The sequence below is a fragment of the Mustela lutreola genome, chromosome 7, assembly GCF_030435805.1.
Source record: "Mustela lutreola isolate mMusLut2 chromosome 7, mMusLut2.pri, whole genome shotgun sequence".
Lineage (NCBI taxonomy): Eukaryota > Metazoa > Chordata > Mammalia > Carnivora > Mustelidae > Mustela > Mustela lutreola.
The window spans coordinates 122298217-122318238 of record NC_081296.1 but is presented as its reverse complement, the minus strand read 5'-3'; the positions used below and the strand labels follow the sequence as shown (position 1 = coordinate 122318238).

Sequence of the window (20022 nt, the reverse complement as noted above, 5' to 3'; positions counted from 1 at the left end):
TATCATTTTCTTTACATTTTCCTAGGAGTGCTTCAGCGGTAAATATTAAAGGAGTCCTGTATCACATGATGGTTAATACATACTCATTTTCGTTCCCACTACTGGAGCCCTAAGATCAAGAATGACAAAGATATTAGAATTCTGCCTTCTTTCTCTCCTCTCTCTCTCTCTCTCTCTTTTGTTTCTCTCCCTCATAAATACTTTTGAAGTTTTCTTTAAGAGGCTCACATAAGACGTGAGTATAGACACAGGGAGGGAAAACGAGCCCCTGGCTTGGTACTATTGGTATATTTCCTGTTGGTGAAGGGCCCTGGATTGTTCCCAATGGGTCAGTAGTCTACCTGCTTCCCGAGGAAATGCCAGTTACCATGTGACACCCCGTGGAATGTGCTGCCCCGCTGACTTCTTACTAACCATCAGCAGGATCTAAACTGACTCCCCCCCCACCAGCACCCCCCTTGCCCTTCCCCTTTCCCTCCTGTCCTCCTGGAACCCTTCCTTTGCCCACTTTTCCTTGCCTCCCGGCTCCCTTTCCTTCACACCCATAAGCAAACTACGACCAAGGAGACAAGAAAAGCTGAGACTGTTTTTTTATATGAGAAAAATACAATCCACCGTAGTCCTACCGGATGCCGCCACGGCGGGACTGGGCTGCATGTGCCAGGAGTGATGGGGAATGATTTTAAAGGCTGTGCTCCAAATGACCAACCAATCTACCGACCCAGTCGACACCCTCTCTCTCTTGTTGTCCCTACAGGAAAACCATAAGGGTTAAAATAGTAGATGAGGAGGAATACGAAAGGCAAGAGAATTTCTTCATTGTCCTTGGTGAACCGAAATGGATGGAACGTGGAATATCAGGTGTGAGATTCTTTCAAAACAAAACAAAACAAAATAAAACAAAAAAACAAAAAGAAAGGAAAAAAAATGAAACTGAAAAGCAACAGCCACAAAAAGCAACTCTGGTTTTTTTCCTCCCTGCTCCCACCCCTCACCATTTTCTTCCCTTTTCCTTTTTCCTCTTTTTGACCAACGGACTTTTTTATTCTTTTCCCTCCTGTATTCTCGCTCTCACCCTGTTTCGGTGTCATCTCTGCCTTCTTAGCCTTAGCTGATTCCCCAGTCCTCCTTTCCCACCTTCTGGACAGCGCTGCAGCCTCAACTTCTCATTACCCTACCGAGTTACCTCCTCCCGCCCCGTGCTCCAGTGATCTGATCACCACTGTCCCCGGCACTCTCCCCCACAGCCCCCACACACCCATGGAAGCTGAAACTGTGGAAACTCCTTGGTGGGTGGGGAGGAGAAGAAAAAGAAAGGAATGTGCTGCCATGCATGTCTGTGCCCTTTCCTGCCTTCCTGTCCTCCTACCCTTCACCCTTGAGCCTGGACTGAATGGGGGAAGAGTCTGGGATGGGGGCTGGGGCCCGTGTTGCAACGATGCTTTGACAGTTTCCTGCTGCATTCCCCAACCTTCCTTGAGTGCGTGGTTATTCCCTTGCAGAGTGGTTCATAGGCCCCTCTGCCCTTCATGGAGGTAAGTGTCTTATCTGACTATTTCACAGCTGGGGAGACCATGGTATGAAGAGGTGTGCCAGGTGTCAGAGGCCATAGCTCCTGAGACCTCTCTGAGACAGAGCTGGCTTCGGAAGTAGTCAGATGATCTGGAGTCCTGAACTATTCTCCCTCCCCCTTGACATCCAGCCCATCTCATTCTACCTTTATTCAGGCTGCTTTAAGACCATGCAATCCCTAAAGCAGAAAATTGGGAGTCTGCAAAAAGAGGGCAATAACTCCAGGTATGGGAATCTCCCCAGCCAGAGGGCCCTGGAAAAGGACTAACACTGGGTGGGCCCAGAGTATTGACTTACGGGTTTTCCAATAGGAGAAGGGCCTCTAAATGGTGTAGTGGGTTTTGATCCCTGAGAAATAACACAGTTCACTGAAGCCTTCCTTGGCTTGGCATCTGCAAATAGGCTTATCACCCAGATCCCAAGATAACCCTCATCTCCCACCAGAGGAATGGCCTCATCTCCTCCCTTCCTCAAGACATGCATCTTGGAATACCTGCTAGGGTTCCATTCCTAAGGGACTGATTATGTTGCAGCCAAGGAAGATATAAGGAAAGATTTCTTCCCTTGAAGAAAAATTATTGGAAACCACTACTTCGAAAGTGCTGGAGGAGCATATGTGGGATTGGAGAAGGGTGCTCTTGGGAGGTACCAAGAGAAGGACATTCATACTCCCTTTCAGGAAAGAGATGCTTCTGGGAGCCTCATGGAGGATGGAACAGTGAGACCCACTTGTTTGTCAAAAAAGGGAGATTATTCTGCAGCAACTCCATATTCAAATGACAAAGAGCAGCATAAAGCCTTTCCTTAAAGGACAGATCTAAGGGATTCAGCAACTATACTCCTAAAGCCTTATCGACAGGATTGATCAGTTCTCACTGTCTTCTGGGGACTCTTCTGCAGATCTGACCAGTTCTGTGTCTACCTAGGTTTGGGCATGCCTAGTGTCCTAGGGGAAAAAGCCCTCTCCATCTTCCATTACTCATCCTCTCCTTGCCACCTGATAGGATGTCGCCATAATTCTGACTGCCAGAGTGCGAGCGAGGGGAGAAAATCTCTAGTTCCATTGTTTAGATTGCCAGTCCGCCAGTTGCTACCACTGAGAACATTCTCAGAAGTTGTCTCAACACCTGCCCTATCTCATTCCGACTTCCCCTGTGCATCTACTCCACCGCCTCATGATTGGTTGGATGCAGCAGACATCAATTTCCATAGTCTGTTACGTAGGTGCAAATGAAAGCAGCACAAGAGATCATTCAGGGTATCTGGAAAGCAGGCAGTGGCTCCAGACACAACGAATGGGTTGAAAGTCTATCCGTGATTTTATTCCACCAGTAAAGAGACCTCCCTCTTCTTTTCTGCCTCCCCAATAAACCCTGATCAACAGCAGGACAGGGAGGGACCCAAGATACACCTTGCACTCTTCAAGAGACTTGGCCAAATGCAAATGCCTTTGGCTACTCCCCATTTGAGGACACCCCTCTTTTTTTGCCCTGTACTCTTTGCCCAAGGAGATGTCAGCAGAGTCCTAGTGGAGCCTAGTCCCAGGGAGTGAGTAGGTGAGAAGGCAAGGACCCTCCAGGTCTTCCCAGTGACCAAGATGCCAAGATCGAAGGTGCCAATAGGAAATATGTGCATTTCCCGACCTCCTGGTCTATTGTCTATTTTCAGTGTCTTCACATCTTCCCATATTTTGGCATTAGACCGTTAGGTGAAAGGTCATACAACTGGATTGTCTAGACTTGGAATCACATGAAAACGTTTTCAGAATTCCCCACTGTTCTCAGAGTGAGAAACTGTACTGTAGAAAGCTTTTCATGACCACTGCTGCATGGGGGAGTCTTAGGCATTCAGAACAGCATAGACTTTGCATGGTCAAAATGACAATTGCATTACCAAAGGAATAAAAAAAGCACTACATTTGAAATAGCAGATTCTATTCTTGGCAGACAAAACAGACTTTAGAGGTGAGATTAAATGCTCCGGATAAGCTAGAGGAGGGAAAAGGGAGGATGAATAGGAAACATGGTTGCCGTGGCTTAGAGTAAGTGCCGGAATCTAGAAGTAGACATCGGAGGGCAACGTGAAGCAGCATGGTCAAGGCTGTTGGGCCTGGACGCTGGGAGCCTCATGTGGAAAGGAAATCATTCTCCCCTAGTCATGGGGCCTGTCTGTGCCCCCTCTTACCACATCAGTGGGCTCCCCCTCACAAGCTGCCCAGATGCTTCCAATTACTCACAGAGCTATGCTATTTCCTGTATGTCCCTGGGGTGTCTGAGCAGGGATAAATGATGCTCACCTGACCCTGGGGATCAATACAGGGGAAAGTTCAGCTGCAGATTCTCTCATCAACAGCAGCAGGAAAAACACCCTGGAGGTGTTATGTCACTCAGAATTGGCCTATCTGGGTCTCGCTGACCCATCTGTAACCGCTAAGTGGAAAGTCTCAAATTCATGTAGACAATAACCAGAGAATAGTACCATTCCGGCTGACTGCAAGCCCTCTGCTTGTGATAGAGATGATCCTGGGGTTGGGAGGGACTTCTGAGTGAAAACCAGGCCAGGAGGGACCTTTCTGGAAGAGCTTCCTTTTGTCTGGCCTACCTGGGTTCACTGATGTATTTGGGTTTCTGGTTTTCCCTGGAGCCTGGGGGCTAGGAAGGGCTCTGCTTCCATGCAGCTCCATAAAAGGGGCAGAATGAACAAGCTCTCTTGCTATCTGTCTATCTATCCATTTCAGTGTAGCAAAGAGAGTCACTCAATTACCCCCTTGGAATTCCATATGGGAGGAACCAGAAAAAGTCAACTGCTGTTTGCTCTGCTCATATACATAAAAATTCTCAATCCACAAGTGTCTTCAGTGGTTGTGACTGAAATGATGGATCGTTGGCCCGAGCTGCATTCCTAGAGATTTTTAGAAGAAACAATTCACAGACACCACCCCCGCTCCTTCCCCAGCACCATCAGTCACCAGCCATACCACGAGTATGTAGTGGGATGTTCCCAGACTCCTATATGACAAGAGCCAGGGAGTGTGGGGCTGTACTGAGACACCATTGAGAGGGGAATGTGGTATGTCACAAGAATTTTTTAGCATAAGTACAAATTTTGGAGCTAGGGATGCCCTGTGTTAGGTACATCTAACTCAGCTTTCCAGTCCCATCTATAAACAGCTTTCTGTATAACAGTTTCTCTCGTCCAGGATACCTGGGCCCTATTTAGCCTGTCCTTTCTGGAATAAAGACACCACCCTGCCAGATGCAGCACCACAGAATCTATAGAAAATACAATTGCCAAACTAGGTGGTAAGAAAAGATATCTCTACCAAACACCTACTAGTTGCCGTGACTTTGCCTGGCACAGGTAATATCAAATGGTATTACCCTAATCTCCAGGCTGTATCTCTAAAAAGATAAACCATTCAAAGAAGACATTTTGCAGAAATTACCCCTCAAAGGAGGGGAACTCTAAGTTCTCTAAGTTCTAACTCTAAGTGTGGTAGCTAGGAAGCTATTTCTGGCCATGGGAGTGGTATGGGCACTGCGAAGCTAAGTTCGACCTGGTTATAAAGTTAGAACTAGAAGACACAGGACTGAGCACTGTTCCACTCTTGTAGGCCACTGTTCAGGACCCTGCAACCCTAGGGCCATATGCCCCACTGATAAGCCAGCTACACTATACACTTTTCATGGTAATTAGATCCTCATTTTTTTTTTTTTTTACAGTATGGATATGATAACCTGATTTCTTAGAACATCACGAATGACCAACTCTGTCTCTGCTCCACTCACCTGGATTCCCCATCCTCATTCCTTTTTCCCTTGTGCCCAGAGCTGTAGGAAATATGTGGGGGAAAGGCAGGGCTCTGGCGCTCAGCAGTCCCTCCAGTGGCTTACACCTCTTGCTGCTGCTGTGGCTGCACATGCTCCAAATGCTGCCCTTTGCATGTGGCTGCAAGGCTCTCACCCACTAAGCTCACTGCCTTCCTTACCCTGCTGCAACCACAAAGCCGGGGGATACTTTGAAGATGGGACCTTAATGCTCTTTCCTTTTCTTTCTTCCCCTTGTCTGGTATCCATTTGCGAACAGCGCTCCTGTTGTCTCCAGGTAAGAGGTGTCTTGCCCCCCTCTTTCTTGCTTCTCGCCAGTTCCATTATTTAGTTTAAGACCCGTGTCCTTTGATTTATTTAATAGGAACTGCGTGCTCCAGGTAACCTGACAAGTTCTCCTAAGGACTGAGAGCTTTATTTCCCCACTTGAAGTAAATTGTGAGGAAGTAGACAATTCTTTGAGCATCACTTCTGTCAGCAGATGTGGGTAAAGGCAGAACCGGTCCTCTCTGGGACCAGGAAGAGAGTTGAAACTTACAGACAGTGGGGTCATAGACTTCTCCAGAGTCTTAGTTCATCTGTCATCTTATGTTGTGGGGCAAGAGAGGGTGAGAGTCAGGGCTGAAGCTCCTAATGGGATCGTGATGGGATTTGAAAACAAATACTTTGATCTTGAGGGAACCAGGGGAAAATAATCAGGAGCTGCTGTGAGAAGGTAAAAAGCAATTTTTAAAGAATCTGGAATTTTACTGATCCTGGAGATCTTCCATCTCATTACAGCTGAGACCTAAATTGCTAGAACTTTGGTTCACTTGTCATTGACCCTTGAAGTCACGTGTGCCATGAACATGAAGAAGAATTAGGATATTATAGGTGGTGGGGACAATTATTTGGCTGGAAATAGAAATTTGGGGGAATTTATTTTGGACACATTCTCATGCAGAATCTAGGTTCTGTTGTAGAATGAATACCTTCTTTGAGAGTATGCTTGCATTGGTGTAATGAAATCATAAATGACATCCAACTTCGTGAGCAGATAGGAAAGCATTTCCAGCATATCTGCAATTCTGTAACTCTCAGTGCAGGCAGAGTGAGCTATGCAAGATGTCTCAATATAAGTTAAAATAACACCTTAAATTCATCAGTTCTTTGAAGATATAAAAAAAAATCTAAGAGCAATTGAGAGGCAAAACATCTTACAGAATTCACTTGTATTCAAAATTACGCATAGGCTTCACCGGGTATTGAGAAGGATAATATATAAAGAACATTGACCTCCTTGGAGGCTTTAAACAATAACAACAATAAACATAGGCAATCTTTTTTTTTTTTTCTGTAAAAAAAAAAAAAGGGACTCCTGCTTCCTTGGCCATTTGCTTCCTCTTTATACCAACAGGGTAAGAACCACCTCTGACCCCATATATTCCACTATTCCCTCAAGGAATTAATGCCATAGCATTGGGAGTTCCTTCTCCAGTAACCTTCTTGCCTGAGAAGATATTTGGGCTTCTTTGTTCCAACTCTTGCTTCCACCCAACCCCACCACCTCCCACACACATAGACACACAACAAAGACTGGTGATTTAATTTAGGCTTTCTTGTTCTTTGAACATATTTGCAAAAATACCAATAGAAGCTAAAATAAGAAAAGCAGGTATCACTTTCTAGATCTTTCAGTCTGTAAACTTTTAATCTAGGAGCCCATGGTTAGACTTAAAATTCACTGGAAATCTCAGGTTCTTGTCTTAATTTTCCTGGGTGGATAGGCAAACATGATTAACAATGTCTGGTGGTGAAAGACAGAGTTAATACATTCATTCTGAGCTACACCACCAAGCTCAGGGACCTCGGAATGAGCACACTGGCTGCATTGCCCCATTTCTTTCTGAGGATACCTGTAGAGCATTGAGAGCAATCTATTCTTGTCTGGCCTGGCAAGCTCTTTGTTCTTCCAATATTTGCTCAATCTTTCATCCTATTCATATTCTCTCTCTCTCTCTCTCTCTCTCTCTCTCCCTCCCCTCCCCCTTTCCTGCGATCTGAGAGTTTATTCAGTCAGTCCAAATATCAAAATCACCTATCCTACCCACCCATATTCACTTGAGATTCTGAGGAGTTACATAAACAAGCTATCACAGTCATTATGGTCTTTTAGATGGAAGACTTGTCACTCTCTCAAGAAAGTAGTTTGAATGTAAAGGAATGATCATTACAGAAATAGAATTACTATCAAACCAATGCACTAAATCAGAGTTGATTTAAAGGCATGTGAATCAATCACTTAACTGATATATATGGAGTTCCTCTGTGGGGCTGTGCGAGATCCAAAGATAGAGGATTGGTATTTGTCAGAGAGATTTTTGCAAAAAGCTAGATGGAAAAACTGAATGTCACCACAGGGGTGGACAGGTCAGTAGGTAGATCAATATCCTGCCAGATGGATATAGTGCCAGATTGATAGCTAGACAAGGGGTTAGACAGGTACATTTATATGTCACTGGAGAGCTCATTATATTGGTATAGAGTTCTTGAAGCACATGTAAAGTATGACATGGGGGCATCGGGGAGGGAGGAGTAGAATGAAGTAGAATAATACTGTCACTGGTAGGATAGCCTTTGTGATATGGTGCCAAAACCTATAAGTAGAGGGAAAAAGTACCCTTGCTTTTAAGGAATCTATAAGTCTCTAAAGGCTTTTTCTCACAGTAGCATGCAACCTGGCTTCTAGGATCACTGACTTCATAGCCAGAACCCTAGGTATACCCAGATTTACCTTCATAATTAACTAATAAAAGACTCCAAATCAATGGATTGAATAAAGTTAGACTGCTAGAGGGTGTCTGCTTACTTAGACAGGACATTGATCCTTAAGAAGTAATTCCTTCTGAAAGTCGTCACCAACGCTACAGGAGGACAGCACCACGGACAGCTCCCAAACATTTTGGGATTGCCTTCTGTGTTTGGGGCCAGAACCACTCAGTGGAGCAGCCAGCTCAGGAACCCAGTGCATACTGTCTTCCCATCGTCATTCAGGACAACTAAGAAAATTCTCCTATAAAGCAGCCTCTCTGGTAACTTACACTCTTGGCTTATCGTCTTTCCAGTGAATTCCTTTCCTTGCAACTTCAAGGGCTCGAGCCTCACCCATCCCTACGCTTCACCAATCCCCAGGTGAGAGAGAAAAGAAGACCTCCTTGGCCTCTGACCCACTTTGTCCTTGAGATTATCTAAGGACTAAAGGATTCCCATAGGAGACTCACTGTGTGGAATTAAAGCAATTAAGGAACTCAATAAAAGAATTAATTGCATATAAAAATGTGGGCTTGGAAGGAAAGATGTTTAAATGATCTCTGAAAGAAACAGGCTGCCAAGAGCAATTTTCTAATCAAAGGGGAATAAAAAGATTCAATCTCTATTTCACTCTAATCCAGAAAACATGTCTTCATGGTGAAGTGGTCTTAAAATGGACTCACCAGCTGAAGTGGAACATTTTTCGCACCATTCAACATGAGAAGGGGCCTCTGGTAAATGAGTCAAGATGCTGGGGGACACAGGGAATGCCTCAAAAAATAGCAAAGGAAGAGCTTCCTTTCAGTTTTGGTTGAACGAGTATTTCTGTTCCAGAAGAAATACATCTGATTCCTACAGAAATCCTGGGGACCTTCCATTGGATAATCAGGAAATCTTTCAGGAACTCTTCCAAGTTTCTCACTGTGAGGACAACATTCACTTGTATGGAATATAGATATTCCTGCTTTCTCCTCTACAGAGGGCACAGTCCCAACGTCGTTGGAAACAGATGTTAATGGGAACCAGTAGACATACCCTTTGGATTATGTGGTACCCTTGTGGACATGTGGTTCTGGCCTCCAAGAACTTTTATATCAAGTAGTTGAACAGTCAGGCCCAACAATTCAAAATTGGTAAATGCTTTTGTTCCCAACTCTCCAATATCTCACCAGATGACTTGGGAACTTCACTAGGTGCTATTTCGTGGAAGGTCTTTGGGTCAGGTTGTACAGTCAGTTATAAAATGGAAATAGGAATACTTATCCCAGGCCTGCAGGGGACCCTCTCATGGTCTGATGGTCATAACGTGTTCAACATGTTATAGAAAGAGACACTAAAAAGTACCCGAAGTCCCTACTCTTGAGAAGAGTTTGCTTTGTGCCCACTGCCCATGCCTGATGCTCTGAGCTATAGATCCCTAGGGAGTAGAGAATGAGCTAAAGCTAGTCCGATTTTGTTTTGTTGCAGAGGTGACAGACAGAAAGCTGACTGTGGAGGAGGAGGAGGCCAAGAGGATAGCAGAAATGGGAAAACCAGTACTGGGCGAACACCCCAAACTAGAGGTCATCATTGAAGAATCCTTTGAGTTCAAGGTCAGGCCATAAGTGAGATCTAATTGAATAATAGAGTAATGTGGTGGGAGGTAGAAGTTTTGTTCCGATTTCACCACTCAATAATGACGTTGAAACTGAACAAATCACTTACTCGCCCAGTGTCAATGTCCCCATGTGTAACCTGGAACGAGTAGCCCTGGCCATTTGGATCCTAGGAATATTGGGAGGAAACATAACAAATGGAATAAAAGGGCTATAAAGCCCCTGTATGTATTATTTCTATTGTTCAACTGAATTTTAAAAGCAAAAATTCTAAAACTTTCTATTTTGGGGCAACATTTATTGGCTTCAATACCATTATGATTTATTGTATAGTTCTAAGTATCCAATATCTGCCATCACAACCAAAGAAAAGAGAAATAGAAAGACTGACCCAGAAGATATCATGCAAGGCCATTACTCCCAGAACCCATGTGGATATGCCCAGAATGCAAGACATCTTTCATCCCCTTGAAGCATCAGACTCTTCCACAGGTCTGAGCGTTCTAACTTCATGATTCCGAGTTTTTATCTCCCTGACAGAATACGGTGGACAAACTGATCAAGAAGACAAATCTGGCCATGGTTGTGGGGACCCATTCCTGGAGGGACCAGTTCATGGAAGCCATCACTGTCAGTGCAGGTAAGAGGGTCTCAAGATGGGCACCAGCCTTGCTGAGAGAAGCAGGCCACGCCAGAGGTGGGCGAACGAACACAGCCCCATCCACAGCTACCAATTTCTGGGAAGGCCTCTGCATCCCAGATCTAGTCCTTGCTGTTGGCCTGTTTTACCAGGTCACTTCGGAGAAGAATCATGGGGTAGCTGGAGAGCCTGGCTACCTGCTGGTTTCAAATCCTGGCTCTGCTGTGTGACCTGGGACAAGTTACCTTCCCTCCACCTCAATTTCCTCATTCAAAAAGGGAATCATTTCAACCTTTCTCAGCAAAGCTGAATGAGAGAGTCCGGTGCCAAACAGAACTCATTAAATTCTGGTTTCCGTCATTCCTTCCTCTCATTATTTTGGTCCTCCTTTTCTGTTAACTGGAGGACTACTCTGATTAGAGATGTGGGGTGGTCCAGAGTTTGTAAATTCCCCGCATTGACACTGGCAAACCTCCACCCTGGATGATTCCAGACCTCTCCTTGGCCATTCACTGGCAGGTTCCCTCAGTGGTGGCCCAGAGCACAGCCAGGGCCCCTGACAAGGTGTCTCCATCACCACCCACAGTGCCTCTTGGCACCACGGCAGCCTCCTTGTTCTGCCCAGCTCCACCGGCCTTGTCTGCTTTCACGAGGCTTCGTTGTCATAGCAACCCACAGGGTCACATCCCTGAGGCCCAGGAGCCAGAGCAGAAGGACCGCCAGGAAGAGAGGGTGTCTTCAGCTGCTGCTCCCCCACATCTCACGTGGCCCTCCTCAGATCTCCCCAGAACACCCTCTGATGACCTTACTTTGCCCCTAAGGGGACAATAAACAGAATATAGGCCACATCATCGAACCCCCTCCTTTCTCAAACAGGGGAACTGAGGGTTAGAAATAAGAGGTGATTTTTCCCAGCTTACAGATCCTCTTCCTGGCAAAGCTGCAACCGGAACTCACGTGTCCTAACTCCTGCTTATTAAAACCCTCGCTTCCTCCGATCGTGTTAAACCTAACCGAGGCTGCCCCGGACCTGGGGCCAGCGGGCCTCAGCACATCCTCTCCTCCCAGACTGCTGAACGGGCCACGTGGACCCTGTTTCCTGGTGAGGACAATGGGGCCCAGCCCTGCTCTGTCCCACGGGATATCAGGAGGATGGCGCTGGTTCGCTGGTATGCCCACCTGATCTGGAATGACAGCCGCGCCTCAGGGGACGGATGGCAACTGGAACCACGAGGTTACTGCAGCAGGCGGGTCAGGAAAGTTAGGGAGGCGCTCGGACACACAGCTGATTTTGCTTTCCTGGCCCAGGCTACCGAGGAAGCCTCCTCCACTCTCCTCTCTGCCTCATCACCGTATCCCTCCTGTGATCTCCCCCCACGCCGACCCTTTGGCCTCTCTCCTCCCTTCTCTCCCTGTTCCCCTGTCCTCTCCCTCCCACCCTCCCTGCTGCCCTGCACTCACCTCGACCAGTGGGCCACCCCCACGTGGCTCCCCTTTCTCCAGCGTTTTCAGGCATCTGCAACCTGCCCCCCCACCCCCCACCCCCCGCCTTCGGCGGCTCAGGGGAGAGCGGGAGTGTCTTGCCCGCTAATAATGCTTGCCATGTTGGGTTGGCCTGAGTTTTCCTCAACGGGGGCCTGACCTCGCTGCCCTTCCCGGGGGCCTGTTTTATCTTGTCTGCAGCAGGAGACGAGGATGAGGATGAGTCCGGCGAGGAGAGGCTGCCGTCCTGCTTTGACTACGTCATGCACTTTCTGACCGTCTTCTGGAAGGTGCTGTTTGCCTGCGTGCCCCCCACGGAGTACTGTCACGGCTGGGCCTGCTTCGTCGTGTCCATTCTCATCATCGGCATGCTCACGGCCGTCATCGGGGACCTCGCCTCCCACTTCGGCTGCACCATCGGCCTCAAGGACTCAGTCACAGCTGTTGTCTTTGTGGCATTTGGCACGTCTGTGCCAGGTAAGGGTGAGGGGGGGCCTGGGTTTGCAGAGAGGTTACTCCTGGGTCCAAGTGACCCCCTCCACTTTGCCTCAAGACCTTCTTGCTACCACCGATCTGAGCTAACAGAGCCTCTGCCCCGACAGTGTGCAGAAGTCAAAGGGATTCCTGACAACAGTGCTAGTGAGAGCAGATACTCCTTGGACCCTTTTGATGTGTCGGGCTCTGGGTATGCCACCCAGTTGACACGGTTTCTCTCTGTAATGCTTAACAGATCCCTACATAATTGGGATCATGATTATCCCCACGTGACAAATGAGGAAACTGAGGCCCACGGAGCTAAATCGGCTGCCCGTGTGAGCAGCCCACTTTCTCAACCTCCACGTGATATGAAGGCCACAAACAGCACAACTCAAAGACTATAGATACAGTTTTCCTCCCACGTGTCTCTGGCAGCTGCTGAGACCAAAGATTAGCCCACTGGAAGGTGTCACCCTGGAAACCTTCACGAGAATTCTTGGCTCCCTCACTTAGAAGGACACCTGGGAGTACAAATCGTCCCCTAACAGGACAGGAGAGGAAGCTTAGTGAGCTCGTGTCCTTTCATATGATGAATTACATACTCTTTTCTTTTCGCATAAACACCCAGAGATGAACAAGAGTGAGCCTGAATTTATTCATTCATTAGGCAAATATTCACGGAGCCCGATGCAGTCTCGTGCTAGGCTGTCGTGGAAGGTAGGCAGGCGCGCTCCCCGCTCTGCATGGAGTTCAGCAGCGAGCGGCAGAAACGACTCAACTCCCATTATTGAAATCATCTTTGTTTAAGTTAGATGACAAGAGAGTAGAGGTGCTGTGTCAGCATAGACGGAGGGACGGGGCTGGGCTGGTTCGTGGACAGCTTCCGAGAGAGGCTTATATAAGCTGGGCTGGACCGAGACGGAGCTCAGGCTCCTGACTTCGTTCAGCTGGGCGTCCAGGACGTCTGAACCTGACCTCCTGCCGGGAGCGTCCCTGCTGCCACAGCAAGGAAGAGACAGTGTCAAGTGCCAAGAGGGTTATATAGAATCCCATCAGACGGGACTCTGCTGGCTGGACCCAGGGAAACCCTTCCTAGACTAAGAGAATAAATCCCCCTGGAGGGTAACTGAATTAACATGACACTCCAGGGAAACCTCGTCCCCAAACCCCAGCACAGAGCAGTGGGATGATTTGCACATTAGTGATGCAAGAGCCTTGGCTCTCCTGGAAATGCGTCAGGTGGTAGGAAATTAGACGGATGGTGCATGGAAGGCTTTTTGGAGGAGATGCCCTGTGATCTCTGTTCTCCAGGCCTCAAGGGATGGAAGTAGCAGAGGGAAAGGAGCAGAACTATCACAGTGGGAAAAGGGACACACGTGGAAAGAAATTGCAGAAGATCAGAGGGGGGGAAGCAAGGTCATAGGTAAGAAAAGGCAAGAGATTTTCTCTTGGAGAGCCGAGAAAATTGACAAGAAGGAGGCAAGCCAGGACAGGCTTGGGACACTTCCAAGTCCTTGCACTTGGTCAGGGAGTAGCTGGCAGCATCAGGGGCTTGAGAAAGGTTACACAGTGGTGTACTCAGCTGATTTCATGGCTTTGCACGAAATTCTTTGGGATGATCATATGCAAAGGGCCCACCCATGAGAGTTTTAGGACCAAATGTCTTGTTAACTGCCCATGTAACCTTGGTAGATTGCTTGATCCTTATTATCCTTACCTGTGAAATCAAAGGGTGGCTAGAGGTCCCTGACAGCCCTCCCAACGCCTACAGTCCGGGCCAACATCTGAAGTCAAGCAGCTCGCAGGGCCCCGTGCCCCATATACTAACTACAGAGACAGAGTCCTGTCTTCCTTGAGCCCGTACCTCATGGTTCCCTGGCATGTCTCTGTCTGCATAAATAAAGCCCCTAACGCAATGCCAGGGCCAGGGGCCATGACTCGGTTATGTGAGCTGATATTGTGCACGATGGTTACAATCAGCATCTACCCTCAGCAGCTTCCCAGGCGGCCAAGGTTCCCTGGGCAGGTGGAGAAATAACAAGCTCCCCTTACTGGGGGGTGGGGGGTGGGGTGGGGGGGGGAATCCAAAGGGAACAGCAAACCCACTCAGTAAATATCAGGACCTAGGCCCTTAAGGATCTTTCAGACCCCAGCGGATGAGGAACCTGAAGCCCAGAGAAGTGAGGTGACCTGTCCAAGGCCACACAGCCTGTTCATGTCCAAGGCCACACAGCCTGCCTCCCCCTTCCTGAGCTTGGTCTGGGGCCCCAGCTGCCTTCTGGACATACGGTGGGGCCGGGGTGGGAGTGGGGGGCCCCTCGCGTCTCAGGCTCCCTCCAGCTCCCGTCCTTTCTCCCTCTTCCAGACATGTTTGCCAGCAAAGCCGCGGCCATCCAGGATCTGTACTCTGACGCCTCCATCGGCAATGTCACAGGCAGCAACGCCATCAACGTCTTCCTGGGCATCGGCCTGGCCTGGTCCGTGGCCGCCATCTACTGGGCCCTGCAGGGACAGGAGTTCTACGTGTCGGCCGGCACGCTGGCCTTCTCGGTCACCCTCTTCACCATCTTCGCGTTCGTGTGCATCAGCGTGCTCCTGTACCGCCGGCGGCCCCACCTGGGCGGGGAGCTGGGGGGCCCACGCGGCTGCAAGCTGGCCACGACGTGGCTCTTCGTGGGCCTGTGGCTCCTGTACATACTGTTTGCCACGCTGGAGGCCTACTGCTATATCAAGGGCTTCTGAGCCTGGGTGCGGGGCCTCCGCTGCACACGCCTCGGACTTCTCCTGAGAGAAGGGCACTTGGCCACCGTGACCTCGCCCGGGGGGAGCAGCCCACAGAGGCCCCAGGAACCTCACCCGACCTAGGCTCCCCCGGCAGTGGGACTGAAAGGGCAGAGTCTTAACCAGTCAAACCGAGTGGAGGAAACACCCTCTTTACAAAGTATTTAATTCAATACAAACCAACAACAGCAACAAATCCACCTCCTCCCCATCTTCCCACCCGTGTCCTGACCACAGCAGAGGTCAAAGCTTCCACCGCCCTCCCATCATCCTTTGCTGCTTCTCCTTCCCTGGGGCAGGGCTTCCACTCTGTCCTGTTGGTCGCATCCCCACACTGTCCCTCAGCTGGTGGGGGTGGAAGGGAGTCCTAGCGCCCAGCACCCCCACCCCACCCCAGGCCACTTTCCGGTTCTCTCTTCATCGTAGCCATTACTGTGCTCACTTTGCCATCAGGTGTCGCTCATTGTTTGCTCGTTTGTCTTTTCTTTCTGAAGTTGGTTAACATCGGTGCTGTGGAAGAACTCCTGGGGAGGGACAGGCAGAGGCAGGATGTTCAGTGGCACCCTCTCCCCCTCTCCTCCGGTAACAGCTGTCTTTTGGCTCCAGCGGCGTTTTGCACCGCCCTAGACCCCACATCTGCTTTCTTTCTCAGTGGGAGAGGGCTGGCGTTTGGGTGGTAGCGTGTTTGCACACCCATGCGGCGGGCTGAAGAATCAGGGCTGTGGCAGGGGCAGGAAGACCTTTATGTGCTTCTGTCAAAATCCAGTTTAAAGCAAAAAGTCATGGTTCCTTCCCTCCCCTTTCCAGTTTACTCTGCCCATCTCCCTGGGGCCGCGTCTATGTGTTCATCCTTGTGAGGGAAGAGCCACCACTTGCGAGATGGGGGACAGGAATAGGAACAGGATCCGATGACAGAGGACGGCTGGGGAGGCAAAAGGCATAGATGGCTTCTTGAGTCATCTTTGGCTTCGGATCTGAGGCCGAGCAGAAGAGCTGTCCACCTCGTGAGATCTTTAAGGGGAAAGATTGTGTTTTAAAGCGTCATTGCGTCAGACAGATGTCAGCCTCACCAGCCCCTCACTTTCTAATGTGCCACACTGAGAGGTCTGACTGTACTTTTTGAGATTTTTTTTTTTTTTAATTAACTGAGAGGTTGATAAGAAAACCAGGGGCTCCTTCCACCTCTCCTGGACCCTCAAGTCACGTTTGAAAGCATTTTCACAAGAGAGGAACTGCAATTTCTCATCACTCCCACATTCCTGCTTGTTTTTAAACCTCACGAAGCTCTTTTTCCAGCCTGTGGGCTATTTCTTGCCCCACTAAGAGGAACTTTAGTTGCTATCATCCCACGGAGCTTGGGTTTATAGAAAAAGAGATTGCCGTGGCCTACAGACCTTTTCCCAACAAATTTGAAAAGGACCTGGCTTTAAAACCCATATGCTTGTGTGTGCGCGCGCGTGCACACACACACACACACACACACACACACACACACACGGACACACATAGGAACTCATCACAAAACTGCCCACAGATCTTTAGGCTTTCTGCATTGACATAAATACATTTTTTTAAGGGAAAAAAAGAGAAATTAAAAAAACACCTGTTTAATTTTAAACACATTTTTTTAAGAAAAAAATAACTAAAAAAGAAACAGTGCTCATGTCATAAGCTATGTTGACAGTTGCCAGTGGAAATGTTGGGTTGGTTTAAAAAAAAAAAATAAAAGCTATACTTATATCTCTCTAAATACAGCTTGCTCCTTCCATGTTTCTTCAGGAAGAGGTCCAGGGGGCCAGCTGGGGTTTTTCTTCTGGAGCAGATGTGGTTGAGGTGAAAGTGCCATCTCCTATTTGTATCTCCTGTCTGCCTCTGCGTCCCCTCAGAGGCCAGTGTTCCAGACCAGTGTTTTTAAAGCAAAAAAATACGTCAGGGAAATGCCACCTGTCAAAAGCTGGACGATGGGATGCTGGGGGACAGAAGCAGCAGAGCTGTGGTGATTAAGGGAAGGAGGCTTTTGTATCCGAAAGGCACTGCGGGGCAGCAGTTCAGCCAGGCAAACGGGGCCCTGTGTTTATTATCAGTAGGCACATTCGTTCATTCGTTGACTCATCATCTGTGCAACAAGTGGATTTTGAACACCGTTGCAGCCTTGAGCTACATTCTGGTGATAGACGGAAGACTTCAAGCAACTCACGGTCCAGAGACACAGGTAATGTGCCCTTAACCAGGGCTCTTTTGGTTCCAAGAAACAGAAACCCATTAACCTCTTCCAATGCTGCAAAGGCCTGGTGAAGGGGCTGCTCTCATGGAACCCAAGACAGAAGGCACAGCTGGCAACAGGAGGCTGAAAGCCCTCGGGAACCAAGTCTGCTCTTCCCGTCCCCCCAGTCCTTGCTCCTGTCTCCCCTTCAGATCTGGCCCCTTCCTCTCCCTCTCAAGGTGCTCTGCTCGCCATGGCCGAGCGTGGCCACCCCCCACCAACACTATGGCATAACTGTATAGCTCCATTCCCACAATTTACGGGGACATCCCTTTTCTCTTGAGAATGAATTCTTAATGGAGAGAATGAGACCAATCTCCTATCCCCAAAGGGCTATCCCTGAAAGGCAGAACCCTCTGTGGAGGCTGGGGGTGTGGTGCCTGTGGATTGGGAGTTTGATCTGAACTCCCAGTCTAAACAGCTCAGGAAAGGAGAGGGGTGACATCACAGGTACTATTGCCCTTTCCAAAAAGCCAAGTGTTGGGAAGGGGCCTATGAAGCATATGAACCACCAAGGTACAAATAAAAATTCCAGTTCTGTCATGAGTGCTCTAAGAATGCCATAATAGGTACCACCAGCAACACTAACTCAGCCTGGAAGCATCGGGCAAAACAGAGCACGTAACATTTAAGTAGATCTTGAAGGAAGAATCTTTTGGTGAGGGGGCTTGGTACGAGGGGTAAACAGGTTATAGTGTCATCTAGGGATAACGCTGGCAGGCTTGGCTAAACTGTAGGGTTCAAGGGACGCGAAACAACCCAGAGAAGTAGGCAAGGAGGAAGGGTTGGCTAACAGGCTCATTCAGTTCTTTGCCAGCCGCTAAGATGCAAATGAAAAATGTCCTTTAGCTGATTACATGGTAGATGCTAAGTCATGAGATCCATTTGCACCTACCATTCCCCCTTTTTGAGGCATTCCTGGGTTATCTAGATTTCAGGCTTTTATCAAGGGAGAGGCTGGGATAAACCAGAGGGAATGGGAAAGAGGGTTGAGAAGAAGAGCCTGGGAACCCGAAGCCCCAGGTGCTGGCCTGGAGGCTGCCATTCCTTGGTTCTGTGAACCTACACAGCTCCATCTCTGCTCTGGACTAGTTTCCTGAACTACAGATAAGCTCTTCAATGGCCTCAGAGGCTATTACTTCTACCTTTCACTCTGGTCTTCTGGAAAACATACACAAAAGTGATGTGTGCACCTGTGTGTTTATAGGCCTGCACGTGTCCATGTGTGTGTATGTATAACAACAACTTACCTGACAGAGCGTTGCAGAAGTCCTTTTGGAATTCCCTGGCCCTGTGGTCTGTGTATTAGAGTGAAAAAAGACATTTCCAGCCTTTGCACACATGTTCATTTTCAGCACATTTTACTGGAACCACACGTTCCCGCTCCCAGATTTATTTGTTACCAGGCTGATATCGCTGCTATAATAAGTAAACCCCAGGATCACAGAGGCGTAGCAGGGTGAAAGTTTGCTCCTCACTCTTGCGATAATCCGACGAGGATGTGCCCAGGTAGCAGGTAGAAAATTCGAGAAGGCACACACTCGTCGGACTCCCTTGGCTCTGAAACGACATGCGTTACTTTTGCTTGTATTCTTTTAGGAGGCGCTCATGGCAAAGGAGACTGAGAAATACAGACCTGGCTGGGCAGACACTTCCCAGTGTCCACTCTATTTTACAAAAAAAGGAACCTTTATGAACGTGTGCCTTCACCACAACCCCTCTGTGCTTAAACATAGATATTTTTAATATCAATGGCAAGAGCCATCTGACCTATATCTATGTGAGGTTTTAGAGGTTATAAAAAGCCTTTTATATACATGTGTTTGAGTTGGATAAAAACCACAGAAATAGATATTATTCTCACTTTATCACTGAAGGCCTGAGTGGCTAAACGATTGCCGGGAGCACCTAGTTATTAGAGGCAGGACACAAACACAGGTCTTCTAATTCCAAATCTAAGCTCTTACCAGCATATTACAACCTCTGATGACAAACACCAGAACAGAGTTTGAGGATCCCAGGAGGCAGGTCTAGCCAGTGAAGGAGCTCCTTAAAAGCAGACAGGGGCCAGGAGGGAAGGCAGAAGAAACCAGCCAGCAACTGGCCCTCTCATTCTCCTTCAGTTTCCTTCTCCTCTGACTCCATCCTTGCTGAGCAAGGAGCTTCCTCTAGAGGCAGCTGAATGGACTGATGTTCCAGTAAGAGCCAAACTGGTAGAAATTTCCAAATGGTAGAAAATTACACAATGGTCAAGTGAGCTGGGTTGAGGTGTTTAACCACCATTCATGATGGAGAATTATCTGGCCCCAGGAAAGAGGTGATTCAAAAGATACCATCTTGGGAAAGAGTATCTGAAAAAGATCCCTGGAAAACTGCCCTAGTAGGTGAATCCTGTGACATTTATGACATGTGTAGAAGAGAACAGCTGATCAAACTCTATAAGAAAAGAGACTAGCCTTTACTCATACTCAAAGGAATTCATCATTCTTTCTTAAATATCTGGAAAGGAGGTCACCCAAGGGAAACTCTTCTGGTGCTTCAAAGTGCTTAAACTCTGATGTCTAGTCTTAGTCCTTTTGCTGTGTCTCACGTTCT

At 48.2% G+C, this 20022-nt stretch overlaps 1 protein-coding gene across 2 annotated transcripts in view; it reads left to right on the top strand.

The window, feature by feature from the left end:
* Positions 1–18424, top strand: part of SLC8A3 (solute carrier family 8 member A3) — a 139578-nt gene extending 121154 nt beyond the window's left edge. Inside the window, exons 3-8 of one of the 2 annotated variants that reach the window (XM_059182454.1) lie at positions 758–861; positions 5659–5676; positions 9657–9781; positions 10325–10424; positions 12108–12383; positions 14749–18424. In XM_059182454.1, the coding sequence (XP_059038437.1) occupies positions 758–861; positions 5659–5676; positions 9657–9781; positions 10325–10424; positions 12108–12383; positions 14749–15125 (1000 nt within the window). In that variant the 3' untranslated portion in view covers positions 15126–18424. The remainder of the gene's footprint in view (positions 1–757; positions 862–5658; positions 5677–9656; positions 9782–10324; positions 10425–12107; positions 12384–14748) is intronic. The other variant, XM_059182455.1, reaches the window with a different exon arrangement.
* Positions 18425–20022: the final 1598 nt, after the last annotated feature.